The sequence below is a fragment of the Limulus polyphemus genome, unplaced genomic scaffold, assembly GCF_000517525.1.
Source record: "Limulus polyphemus unplaced genomic scaffold, Limulus_polyphemus-2.1.2 Scaffold132, whole genome shotgun sequence".
Taxonomy (NCBI): domain Eukaryota; kingdom Metazoa; phylum Arthropoda; class Merostomata; order Xiphosura; family Limulidae; genus Limulus; species Limulus polyphemus.
Window position 1 is genome coordinate 101,860 of NW_013665742.1, and position 14,602 is coordinate 116,461.

Here is a 14,602-nt window from a genome sequence, read left to right on the forward strand (position 1 = left end):
TATATCATCGTTATATATATATATATCAAATGAAGCTTTTATATCATCGTTATATATATATATATATGTATATACTTTTTGCTATTTAACTACCTATATGAAACATGGCTACCTTTCCTTTTTGTGACGATCTCTTGTAATTTCCTGAACAAACCTCAGCTTTTTTAATGTTTATTTTTATTCATAAGTTATATATATTATCGCTTGAATATACATATATATACACACACACACACATATACATTCCTATATGCTGCCATTTATGATGCTTAAGACATCTACGTTTCGAGTTGTGTGGTAGTAAAATAGAACTCAAAACATCAAATATATACGCTCCACCACTATAAGAAGCCTCGTCTTATTCTTTCGATTTGATGTTGAGGGTGGAATTCCCCGAAATCGGTATAACTCAATGACAAGTGGTGAATCGAATGACAGATTGGGAAACTGTATTTATCTTTAATGCTTATTCCTGCCTATACCACTTTTCCATCAACTCCATCATTACATTTCTGTATAAAAATGGCGTGGATTGGATCTGGGTTCTTATTTTCTGCAAAACATTATACATGTATCTGTTTTATTACTGCAGGACGAAACGTGATTCATCTATGAAAGGAATGCCACTATTGCTGATTCAGAGATAATGTTTTTGACACCCCTTGTAGGCATCGAGCTTTTTTTGGGGCCTTGCTCTGAGCGCAATACATCCCAGTGGCCGTCTGGCATAGAGCCAGTCTTATGAAGTCAGTTTCTAGAAATCGCTTGTACACTGATATAGCGTCCAATTGCAGCTGCGAACATCTAATTTAGTCTAGGATAAGTTACCTTACAATTGTAGTGAGGCAGAATAGACAGATACAGGTCGTTGTCTTGTTCAGGTGTCCGTTGGTTTGGAAGCGATTCCACGGAATACTAACGATAAATGCTTTGAGGAGCTAGTGGCAATTCGAAGCAATCTTTTCTGTGGCTGGTTGGCTTCCACTCGTCTTCTGGTTCAAAATGTTTATTTGGGATCGAGCCATGGTTCATAAACAATTGTGGACCCTTTAAACTCTGTGATTCACTTCCAATTGACATTTATATATACATAGCATAGGCTGAGGGACACATGTATCGATTTTCAGATAATTTGACTGAACATTAGATATCCTATTTGCATGACAGTGACGCAGAAGGTTGATTCATGGTATTATTTTAGATTAGTAAACATTTGTTTTTCTTTTCTTATCTATAAGTCACCCATTGGGACGGAATCACAACACTAAAATCAGGGGTTCGATTCCCGGCGGTGGACACAGCGGATAACCCAATGTGACTTTGATCTAAAAACAAACAGACACAGTTCCCAATCCAGATGCTCCTTTAACTATTTTGTGCAGTGTTTCATGAAGAAATTAATGGAATGTTGTTTTATCTACAGGCTGAAATAAAATATGTGTAATTAAGGCTTGTTTACTTGATTTTTTTCAATAGTTATATACAATATATATATACAATAACACTACTGGAAATGTGTTTTGTGTCTTGAACATTTTTCTACTTAAGCTTATACTTATTGCCCCCCAGTGGTACAGCGGTATGTCTGCGGACTTACATCTCTAGAAACCGGGTTTCGATACCCGTGGTGGGCAGAGCACATTGTGTAGCTTTATGCTTAATTACGAACAAACAAACAAATTGCTCTTATTTGCTCCCTGCAACACAAAGTGTAAAGATTCAATGTTATGTTGAGTGCATATACACAGCAAATACATTGATTTTGTGTCACAGACAGTAAGATATGAGGTTTGGATAAAACAAGAGATTTTCTTTCTTTTACATAAAGCGACCCTTATTACCGGTTTTAGCCGCTTAAAACAGCTTAGTGTATCTTGCTTGTGACTATCTTTAGTTGCGTGTTACTGTGCTTTTTGGGTAAACGTCAGCACAGCAGTAGCCAGGACATGAAGACAAAAATAGAAACCTGTTCTGTCAAATTAGCTGTAAGCATTGCGGGGTGTTTGCGAATTTACTAAACATTCATACTGTATTTCTACTAGTTAAGACTACTGTAAATGCCGGCACGAGTGTGATGCATAATTTGTATGTATTCGGATATTAAAAAACAAAACAAACTCACTTAAGACTGCTTAATAAAACAACAAAGTTTTGTCTGATAAAATATACCTATAATTTTTTCTAACACATGCCATGCACTATTGTAATCTAACATCATTATCTTAGTTTAATTTGCATTTTCAAAATACTATTATTTATAATTATAATTAAAATAATGTCATGGTACCATAAGATGTTAAGTAATGGTGTTAAAAAAAATGTTTAAACTCACCGTTGCGAAGGCTGAAAAGAAAGTGAACGATCCAAGCAGTAATTATAGTTCTTTCAGTTTTGTTGCAAGACATTCTGTTTGAATGTGACACGACCGTTCAACAAACTTATCGGCGAGGCCTAACCGAATATACTAAATATTTTAACTCTGTTTGCTCAGCAGCTTCTCTGCCTCCTCACCTGGCAAGTAGAAAAGGTTATCATTTGACGCGTGCGCTTCAGCATGCTCTCCCGGCGTTCCACGCGACGCGGGTAATACAGATCATTTCAGTGAGAGAAAACAATGAATTTTCTAAACACAGGTAATATTACTCTCCAAATCATCTAAACAGAGCAGAACGAAATCTTAACTATGTATATATGGGACGCTCCTCGAAGCCGCCAAGTCTGCAAAATTCTTGAGATTAATTTACGATTTAAAACTAACGTGGATTGAACGTGTTAAGAGTATCAAATATCGGATCTGACTTAGAACGAGATATCTTGCGACTCTAACAGATAATAATCAAGGAGCTTCACCAGACACTACACTCAAAATATACAAAACATACGTTGGGCTAGACATAGAATACTCCTGCACGGCATGGCTAAACATTTCTAACACACAAATAGAAAATCTATAGAAAACACAGAACTTTATACTCACAAAAGCCTATAAAGTCCCCCGTACAACAAACTTAACCTTTTTACATACATACTTAAACAACTCTCGGTTACGCCCGGCATGGCCAGGTGACTCGCAATCTGAGGGTCGCGGGTTCGAATCCCCGTCACACCAAACATGCTCGCCCTTTCAGCCGTGGCGGCGTTATAATGTAACGATCAATCCCACTATTCGTTGGTAAAAGAGTAGCCCAAGAGTTGGCGGTGGGTGGTGATGACTAGCTGCCTTTACTCTAGTTTTTTTACTGCTAAATTAGAGACGGCTAGCGCAGATAGCCCTCGTGTAGCTTTGCGCGAAATTCAAAAACAAAGAAACAAACAATAAAACAATATGACAAACTCCTTGAAAATTCGCTCAAATACTGTAAGAAAAATGTAAAAAACGGCGTGATGATTAACTTAGAGAGGTATATCATACATGATGGACAAAGTCAGAAGTACCTCTCGCCATTAAATAAAATAAATAACATATTAAAACGGCCACATAGTGTTAGGCATTGTATAATTTTTTCCGATACACATATAACTTTATTTTAAAAATTGATTGATTTTATGTGTACTAAGATAACTTTATTTGTGTATATTACATTATTACTGCAATAAATTGTAGTGTGAACGCAGGACTTTGTGTAAACCAATATCAGCGATTTGGATGTAATTATATTAATATGGACAAGGCCTAAAAAGGGCAATGCGAAATTTTGTTTACGGACGCTAGGAAAATAAATCTAGCAATGTGTAAGTGTGGGAAGAAAAATTATATGTGGATTACATAAAACACAAACAACCTCTACACAACATCATTAGCGCGGAATCCGTGGAGAGATCGTGCAGTGTAAACTCGACAAAACTACAATACCAAAAAGCAGAAGTTTTAAACAATAAAAAGTACCAAAAAAAATCATCTTAGAGGGAAAACAAATTAAACATTAAATCCGATACAGCAATAAAAATAAAAGAACAAAAACCTACTGTTAGGGGAGAGGAAGACGTTTAAGGCGTACATGACCCTTCCAGGTCCAATAAAATCGGACCTAAACATTTTATACGGTGAATGTAATGTACTTTCTGTATGTCGCCGGATTATGATCACTTTCGCCTGTGGTCAGGTATTGTCACGCCGTGGTTCTGTATTCGTGACCTAAAATAAGATTGAAACAATGATTAAAACTAATATGAAGCAGAACCTTCGCCCGTGACACTGTGAGTGTGAGTCTTTTTTGAAAAGGCTAGTTCGATTTGAGGCTAAAATTGACTCCCGCCATTATCAGATAGAAAATTTTCGAAATTCCAGAACTATATAAAATAGTACATTAACAAGCTTGCAATTCATTAGGACAGAGCTGACAATCAAATGAACAGCTGTTTCTAAGAGAAAGATGACCGAAGAAACTGAAATCACACCAATTCCGTTCGATCAAGTCTCTTGCTGCAGCTCCAGTAGACTTAAGAATACGCTTGCAAGTCGTAGATCTATGTCATTGCTTTTTTTTACCTGTTTATGGAAAGCTGAACAAGAGAAGTTGAACAACTCTGACATGACTGTTCCTCTAAGAACCTTGATCTGATGAAAGAATCGCTATAGGTCTATTGTTAAGAACCGGGAGAGGCAGGTAAAGCATAATTACCGGAATGGATGTAACCTTCTGAGCTAGTAAGTTGAACTTTTTCATCGCTTCCAAAAAAAGGGTAAATGACCACTCATATAAATTAGAATAACATAGTTTTTGTAGATTGTTAACAGACATCATATACATTTTAAATAGGTATTCACGTAAGAATCGCTTTAGGTCTATTGTTAAGAACAACCGGGAGAGGCAGGTAAAGCATAATTACCGGAATGGATGTAACCTTCTGAGCTAGTAAGTTGAACTTTTTCATCGCTTCCAAAAAAAGGGTAAATGACCACTCATATAAATTAGAATAACATAGTTTTTGTAGATTGTTAACAGACATCATTATACATTTTAAATAGGTATTCACGTAAGCACTTTCCCTGAACGGAAGAACGTTCTTTCCCCTTTGTAATGGTTTTAAAAAAGAATAAAAAAATTAGGCATTCTGTATTTAGTAAATACAAAAACTATTACTCACCCAGGAGGATTTTTGCAAATGTTATGACCACGATAGAAGCCACATTTCTGAAGAAATTGTTATAAATAAGCTGACTATATCTTTGGGGTTATATTAAAATAGTTGTTAGAGACTATAAACGTAAAGTATATTTCCAAATTCACAATACTATTAATATATATACTATAAGTTGTTCTCGTTCTAACGCTCAAAGCTACGCAATGGGCTATCTGTGCTCTGCTCGCTGCGGGCATCGAAACTCTATTTTATAGCGTTATAAGTCTGGAAACTTAACGCTATACCGCTGTAAACTGTCAATCACATTCTGTTTTTTTTTGTTCTACCATAAGTTTCCTGAACGTTAGAGAATATTAAGAGATTTTATCATAATTATAATTTTTATTAAGTGTAATGGTAGAACTGAGATTTTGTCTCAGGAATATTACTACAAGCAACGCCACCAACGTTTCTAACTGTTGTTTAGGGAAATTATTTTAATTTTAGTGTGAGTTTTATGAATATCTTCAAGATATTTTCCGCGTACAGAGTAACCAATGAAACGATAATTTGTTTTAAATATAGGATTTCTATGTTAATAATATACTTTCTGCAGACTGCAGGTATTGAAAGATTTTATTCTAATACTGATAACTCTAAAAATCGTATCGCTCATATTTTTACACACCGTTCTCTAGTAACTTTAAAGTTCAAGTAAGAAACTAGTCATGTGGTTAGGACTAACTAGTTATAGCTTAATAATTTTATACACAACACTCTCACTTGGACAAAGAACTCCAAAATTAACTCCAAACGTTAGCATATGATCCCAATTCTATAGCAAGTTCTGCAAAAACTCGACAACCTACATACCTTTTGATTCCTTTAATTAAAACGGATGAATAAAATTTACAGTATATCTGACGATTGTTGTATGTTAGTCGTTCCAGAACACTTAGCCAACTCGTTCTGAAACGCTCAAATATTTTCAATATCGGAACACAAGTTTACTAATTACTATTATGCTAACAACTTCAGGATTTTTATCCAGTATTATTTGAAAGGTCAAATTATTTTCGATATTGGTAAGCACATTTATTAATTACTAAACAAAAAAAAGTATTTCGTAAAAAAAAAAAAAAATTTTTTCTGCTATTTCTTGCAAATCTAAATTTGATATTTTTCATTGGTATTACTTAAGGTTTGTTTGTCTTAAAAAAAAGTCACATGATGCTATTTGCCGTGTCAACCGCTGAATCGAACCCCGAATTTTAGCGTTGTAACTTCGTAAACTTACCACTGTCCTACCAGGGGACGGTATTACTTAACAGTGACTTGATATCAAGGATTATATTACAGTATTATAGTCTATTATGCGAATCGCTTCGTCAAATCTACGACTTTACACTAAAAAGAAAAGGAACAGAGAACCTACACTAACATGTTAAAAATATTTTAACTATAACATTATAGTATGCGAACCGTACTTGTTGTTTAATTTTCCTTTTAGTTTAGACAAGTGAACATTTCTTGTTCAGCTAAAATTTGAAACACTTCTCGTACGGCCGTTCGTATAGGCCTAACAATAGAGTTCGTTTCTGGTGTATTGTAACGTTAGCCTGCGGTTGCTTGGCTACTTATTGTTATAATTCGTTCTCTTTTGATGTCACCCAAAGCTTTCCCATAGAACAGACTGCACCAGATCTGTATAGATTTGTATCCTTTGTAGTTTCTGTAGAGGCAACCACGTGGTGAGTTTTGTGATTCCTCGAAGATATATCCTTCCAATTTTTGCTGATTGAATGACCAGCGACGTGAGTAACGAATACACCTTGGTAGTTACGAAGCTATTATTGTATTTTGTATATAGTCGTTGTATTCTCTCAGTCTCTTTCATAATTAGTTTAGATTTTTTCCTCAGAATTCTACCTGGTCAGAGTTCTCTCCAATTTAGAGAGCTGCGCTGTTCGTAAGTATAATACTCTCACCCATCTTTTAATTGTTTTGTTATTAATAAATATAACTTTCCCTTTGTTTTCCATGTTGTTCGATCTCTTTAATCAGTTAGTCAGAATCAGGAATCCAGTTTTAATTCAATAGAGCATTTTCTGCCGTTTCTCCTGTTACCTGCAGTTACCATTCCTACCTGTGGGGATAATCAGTACCTCTGAGAAGTGGCATATAAGTATTAAATCCTTAAACTTTTTGAGTTACTTTGCGTCACTCAAATTTGCAATGTATTATCAGATTATACCTACTCCAAACTACATTTCAAGAGCGATATACTTTTTGGTTTAAAAAATGGCCATTAACATTGACTCGAATAGGAGTATAAACTACTGGCAATAAATTAACGTTTTTTATTTCAGCATTTTTATGTACTTGCCCAGTTCTTTAAAGTCGTCGTATACACTGTAACGTAAAGTTTCAGAAAGTATGCGTCAGTAGAGTTACAGTAACTAACTTCTAAACTGTGTTTAATGGACGTTATTGTTTTTTGAAATATGTTGGTACTGTGTTTACACTTTAAAAATAATAAAAGACTTAAAAGAGTCTTGGAAGTGGGCAAAAAGAAAAGACTAATGACATGCCTTGAAAGGTTATTTCTCCCATTATAGAAACTTGAAGAAAGTCCAAACTGAGTAAACATAAAATGTGGCAAAAACTTTGTGTATAATGATACAGTGAAATTAGATTTTTCAGTGACGAAAAGCGAAGTGGCTTTTACGTGTATAGCTATGCATTACAAGAAGCATATATTGAAAGTAAAAATGACCATAGCAGTGAACAGTGAAGAAATTGCGTGTTCATATTTGACCTCTAATATATCACAGGCAAGCACAGATGGTAAGTACAAGTACTTTCAATTGGTACCAATGGAATATTTAAGTCAACATTAAGTAAGAGTACGTACTTAACCTATGACTTATGGAGAATAACCTATGTTTTTGAAATTAAGAAGGTTAGCAGTGAGGTGAAAACGACTCGATTTGTGTTTCACCTCTGAGTTAAGAGAGTGGTTTGCCTTACAACGCCCCCCAGGGGCACAGCGGTATGTCTGCGGATTTACAACGCTAAAAACAGGGTTTCGATACCCGTGGTGGGCAGAGCACAGACAGCTCTTCTGTAGCTTTGTGCATAATTAAAAACAAACAAACAAGCATTACAACTATTGTAAAACTAGACACATGAAAGTTTATTTAGTTGACCTCTGACACGCTGAAAATAGTGACCTGTGAGCAAAAAGTATTACAAAGTTGAATTAAAAATTACAAACAAAATATTTCATATAAATGTAAGTGATTGTCCTTATTTACACTGAGAGTAACATGTTCAGCAAGAATGAGTGAAAACAACACAATTGTGTTTAAACATACATATTTCATCGACAATACACGTGATGGTTATAAAGAAAAAACGGCTGTATTGATGAATAAGACTGTAGTTAGTGAAAAGGAGTCTGATTTACAAGCAAAAGACAATTACAGAGATAAATTTAGTTAACAGATGCTACACTGCTGTGGTGTGCGATACGTAGAATATCTAGAATGCGTATGCAGACTCTGATATTTTGAAAGTAACACGTTTCAACAAATAAGAACGTTACAATTACGATTGTTGGTTTTCGGATATTCGCGCAATGGCTATCTGCGCTATTCGTCCCTTATTTGGAAGAGATAAAGTAGAGAAAAGGCAGCTAGTCAACGGCATCCACCGACAATTGTTGGGTTACTTTTATTTTAGCGAATAGTGAAATTTGACATTCACCCTTATAACGCACCCACGACACCAAAGTGCGAAGTGTGAATATTTTTATCGTGTTATATTTTTTAGAAGGACTTCAATTTCTAATGAATTAGGATACAACTTTGATGGCTAAAGACTTATATCTTGCCTATTGTTGGACCTACAAATTATATTTAAGCTCTTTTCCCACCACATTTAATATTCAGTCCTTGTACACTGACAATTCTCCGCAAGATATAATTAAAATAACAACAGATTTGGTCTTTCAAAATGACACAGTTCTACAAGGGTTAGCAATATCTGTTTTCATGGAGTTATTAAGTTTTGCTACTAATAAATCTTATTTTATTTTTTGACAGCAGTATTTATTTATTAATGTATAGGTGGTGTTGCCAGGGGTTTGAAAACAGCATCTAGTCCAGCAAAATTTTTTATGTTATGATGAAAAACAGTCGTTGAATAGTTCACCAGAAAGTTCTAAACTTACTAGAAACTGTAGGATACGGATGACTGCAAAAAACGATACGTGAATTTGTTCGTAAAAATACTTAAACAAGTAAAATTCAAGCATCAGGTTTATACGGGTAAAGATGGTTATGTTTTGAGGAATAAAATCAAACGTTATCTTTAAATCAAACTATCTACAAGTTTCAGTGGGTGTAGCTTTAAAATCATTGTCGAGAATAATAAATGTTTTCGAGATAAAAAACGAGATCATTTCAACGCTCTTACGTTGTCCAATGGATATGTTTGTTCTCGATGTGGACGAGATTATGTGGGATAAACCGCACATCGTTAAGAGCGACGTGTAAACGAGCACATTAAAACTAGCTTTTGGCGTTAACGGGACGCGAACATTTGATCCTTAGTTCCATAGTCGGGAACGTTAACCATTGTGAAATCAGTTTAATAATAATGACTCGCCTAATTAAGATTTTTGTAATTCGATAATTATTTTTCAAGCAAAGATCAACAACAATTGTAAATGGTGGTGTTGTGCACGTGTGTGTGTATATATATATATATATATATATAATGGTGTTGTTGTGTGCCTGTATATATATGTATATACGCACACAAATGATCACATAATTTTTGTCATATTAAGAATGACGTATTTTATAAGAAAAAATAAGACTTTAATGCTAAGCGGTGCCATACTGAGATTATTAGAAAAAAAATTGACTATGCTGGTGATAACAGTTGTATATATATAAACACTTATGGTCGTTTGCACTTCACGTTTAAGAAGAGGATAAGATGAGCACAGTACTTAATGCGACTGTGTTTATGTAGAGAGAGAAAAACACATGGTATAACTGTGCAAATACGTGTACAGTTTTTATATGACTATATTTTTAAAGCATCAACAGATCCAACAGACACTAACATAAATGATACTTTTGTCTTTATTTGATCCTCAAAATGGAGGATTTTACCAGTAAAAGATGACCACACCAGTAAATACATCTCTTCATATGAATATATACGTATATATTCGTGAACTTTGACATATTGAGAGCGGCCAGTTTATCATTCGAAAGAGGGCTATGTTGATGAACACACAAACACACATTTATTTGAGTTTCTAAAAGTATCATTGGTAAAAGCGAACGTACGTATGCATGTGTATGTGTGATTTTTGAAAAATGAACACAGTGATAGTTTTTCAAAATCGAATTCAGCCTCTTCTGATATCAGAAATACTAAAAATATAATTCCTTGCAAGCGAACGACTACCACAACTCTGACTACAGTTTTGAGTTCGCATAGTTTTACCTCCGACGAATTGAGTTTAGTTACATCTACAAATAAAAGTTGAGCGTATTGATGGGTTCTGTCATAAAATCCCAGCAAAGCACGTGGATGTACATAAGTACATTATTTCTCTCTCTTGAGCAAATAGAAGAAAAAATAGTTTAGGAACGAAAAGTTGGCACAAAATTTGATCTATCAAGAAAGGTACGTTTTGCTATATAGCACAGTTTACCGCAATGGTTTTTGTATGTTGATTTGTTGTTAAGTATAAAGCTACACAATGGATTATCTGTGCTGTGACAACACGGGTATCGAAACCCGGTTTTTAGCGTTATAAGCTTTCAGACTCACCACTGAGCCACTGAGGGTTATAGCAGTGGTGCAAAATGGCGGCTGTATTTAACGGTTTTAATGATACGTCAATAGTAGAATTTATTTCAAGTCAAAATGACCACCGTTGTAACTATTAGATTCAATGGTAAGTGCAGCTTTAAATCATGACCTTTGATATATAAATAAAAAGTTTTTTTTTTTTTTAAGGCAAAATCACCACAGTGGTAAACAGTGCATGAATTTCCGTCTGTTTATTATACAGTCTTTGAATGAAGTGTATAATAAGCTAAAATAGGCATAGCAATATCATAGAACAATAGGTTTTTTTATTAGTTTTTCACTACAATTGATACTTTGAAAATTCTCTGCATTCAACATTTTATTAAATAATGAAAGTATATAAATATTCCTCATACGAGTTTATATGGCTTTACGGGAACAAATTACTAACCAATGAAACACCTTCTTTCAGTGCGAAGAATATATGTAGGAAAAAAACACGTTATATCTACGTGTTAGCTAAATACAATTTTCACGATTCAGATAGAGGAAACAAATAATCTTAGTCAAGGACATGATTTCCACCCTTAATGATCTCAATAACAGCATGTTAAGATAAAAATTTAATAAAGATTTGACTTAAACGAAAGAAATTTCTGTAAACTTTTAATATAGTCTTATCGAAGTAAGCACAAATGGGGTTTCTCGTGTATTACTGTATATATACAATGACATGTCAAAGACACTTTGATAACACTTGATGAGAGTGCTACATGATATTTCTGATAAAACAAAGGACAATCAACTCTTAACTCAGACGTCAATTGAGATATATTTAGTAATATACGTAGATTGTCACTAAACGAAAAATGTCATTAACTAAAGAGCTTAGAAGCTATCTGAAAATTAAAAACAAAAATGTCAATCTTAAGGCTAATTGAATACTTTGATTTTTGCTTCTACGGCACATAAACATTATATTCTAGTACAGCACGTGTGAGAGCCTAAAACATCACAATTACGCATGTTTATTTGTTTTCTTAGAGCAAAGCCATATTGGGCTTATCTGCTGTATCCACCGGAGGAATCGAGCCCCGAATTTTAGCACTGTAAGTCCTTAAAGTTACCGCTGACCCACTGGACGGCAATTACGTATGAGGAGAAACAAAAGAATAACAAACAATGTTTTTTTTTTTTTTGGAAATTGCGTAAAGCTGTCGAAATTAAGAATATTTTATTCAAATGTATTTAAAAAAGGAAATCGAATTTCGTGTGTATTTTGTTAAATATTTTAATGCATTGGTTGGAACAAAAAATCAATATAGTACGAAAGCCAATATTATTTAATTATTATAAAGCAACAAAAAAAGAGTAAACTGAAATGGGAATTATTTTAGTTAAGTATTTTTGAAATAGTTTATACATTTGCTTTGATCCAGATTGATGACTTTTTATGGCATTGGTGAAGAAAGAGCAGTTTGCCAACAAATTATATTACATTTTAAAAACATAAAAATGTTTTTCTTTTTACAAGCATTTAGCAAGTGTTTGTTTGTAATTAAGCACAAAGCTACACAATGGACTATCTGTGCTCTGCCCACCACGGGTATCGAAACCCGGATTCTAGCATTGTAAGTCCGCAGACATACCGCTGTGCCACTGGGGGGGGGAGGCTTTAGCAAATGTACAGTGTGGAAGTAAACTTGTTTTACAGTCGTTATACTAATAATTGTTTGTTTGTTTGAATTTATGCACAAACTACACAATGGGCTATCTGTGCTCTGCCCAACACGGGTATCGAAACCCGGTTTCTAGCGTTGTAAGTCCGCAGACATACCGCTGTGCCACTGGGGGGCATATTAATAGGTAATTAAGGGATTCATCTTTGAAACAATCTAGCATAATAAACTGAATTACAAATGTGAACTGGCGGTGGGTGGTGATAACTAGCTGCCTTCCCTCTAGCCTTACACTGCTAAATTAGGGACGGCTAGCGCAGATAGCCCTCGTGTAGCTTTGCGCGAAATTCAAAACAAACAAACAAATGTGAACCATAAGAGCTCAAAACCTCGTTTAATTAGTGTAAATTTATTCATATAATATATCACATTGCGCACCGCTATATGAAAATAGAATAAATATTTTGAAATAGAGAACATTATTTCGTCGAAATTTAATATGTGTGTGTGTTGTATTATGATGTACCTTTCACATTATTATATCTATTGCGCTGTTGTTTACAGTGGATGAGACGTTTTTAGCTTTCTGTTTATTTACTGAACCAAATGAACCAGTCGAAATAACTAATTGTATGATTATTTTAGAAGTCACTAGCTTGATAATGTCGCAGAAAATGAACCTGCATAATACAACAGATGACAGTCCTCGTGTATTTAGTGAATTTTATTAGGCTATTCGAATCACGTTATTTCATTAGGTAAAAATTCTTAGGTGTCATTTCTTCGTGTTATTCATTAATTGCCGGGCTTGATAAATTCGATCGTTTGATTTTTTTAAACATTTTATCTTTTACATTTCTACTGTTTATAATAATATTATAGACGTGATTAAGTGATATTTACAATATACAATGATTTAAGAAATCCCTAAAATAATGAATTCAAAGGCTTTTTGTAAAATTCGTAAAGTTATATGATCTTTAAATATGTATTTAGATAAAATGACGCCCCCCGGTGGGACAGCGGAACGTCTACGAACTTACAACGTTGAAATACGAGGTTCGCGATAGACACATCAGATTATCCAAGGTAGTTGTGTGCTAAAACAAACAGTTAAAATGATCACACGATCATAATCTAGAGTAAACACAAATTGATCAGCAGTTTAGAATTATTTAACAGAGGAGAATAAAGAGTGAAAGGATTTTGTTTATCTATTCCTTAAGGAAACTACAAATGAAGTACGGTATGTCTGCGGACTTACAACGCTAGAATCCGGGTTTTGATACCCGTGGTGGGCAGAGCACAGATAGCCCAATGTGTAGTTTTGTGCTTAATTACAAAACAAACAAACAAATGAAGTACGGAGTAACACAGCGTCTTTAGAAAGTTTCAATGACAGATGCTATCGAAATGAAGAAAAAGCTGTCAAATTCGAAATCATTATAATCACACCTTTTTTTAGGATTTAGCGGCGACATTAGATTGTTAACTTTAATTTAACTATTGTGCACTCTCAAAACGTTAAAAGTCTGAGAGTTCAGCAGTTTATCTATACAAATACTTTCCCGGGCATTTGTGGAAAAACTGAACATTTTTTTAACTACACACTAATAACAAAAAAGTTTTTAGTACAAATTTAAATATAATTTAAGCTGGAGTGTAGTGGTCTTTCTAAATTGTTTTAAAACGAACTAGAAATCACATGAGAAAAACTATTTCTTATATGAACCACGTTTAAATCACTAGACTATATAACAAATATAACTATTCTCCTCTTTCAGGTGTTGTTTGTAATTTTTTTAACACCAAGATCACAATCGTAATATTTGCCGAATGAATCTGATTTTTTTTTCAAGTTTTAACAACTTATTAGTTTTAACTCGAGGAAAACTGAAAAAACATGCCACAAATGATGTACTTTCGTGATAGATGGATGATGTGGGAGTTAAAATTTTACACACGTATATATATATATATATATATATATATACGTTTTTGTTTCACAATATGCTTCTCGG

General features: G+C 34.1%; 2 protein-coding genes across 3 annotated transcripts in view; one reads left to right on the top strand and one right to left on the bottom strand.

Moving 5' to 3' along the window:
• Nucleotides 1-2,480, bottom strand: part of LOC106473656 — an 82,527-nt gene extending 80,047 nt beyond the window's left edge. For both annotated transcript variants that reach the window (XM_013934339.2, XM_022403109.1), the window contains exon 1: nucleotides 2,333-2,480. In XM_013934339.2, the coding sequence (XP_013789793.1) occupies nucleotides 2,333-2,405 (73 nt within the window). In that variant the 5' untranslated portion in view covers nucleotides 2,406-2,480. The remainder of the gene's footprint in view (nucleotides 1-2,332) is intronic.
• LOC106473624 (hemicentin-1-like) overlaps nucleotides 1-14,602 on the top strand; it is a 256,608-nt gene that overhangs the window by 60,484 nt on the left and 181,522 nt on the right. The window lies entirely within an intron of this gene.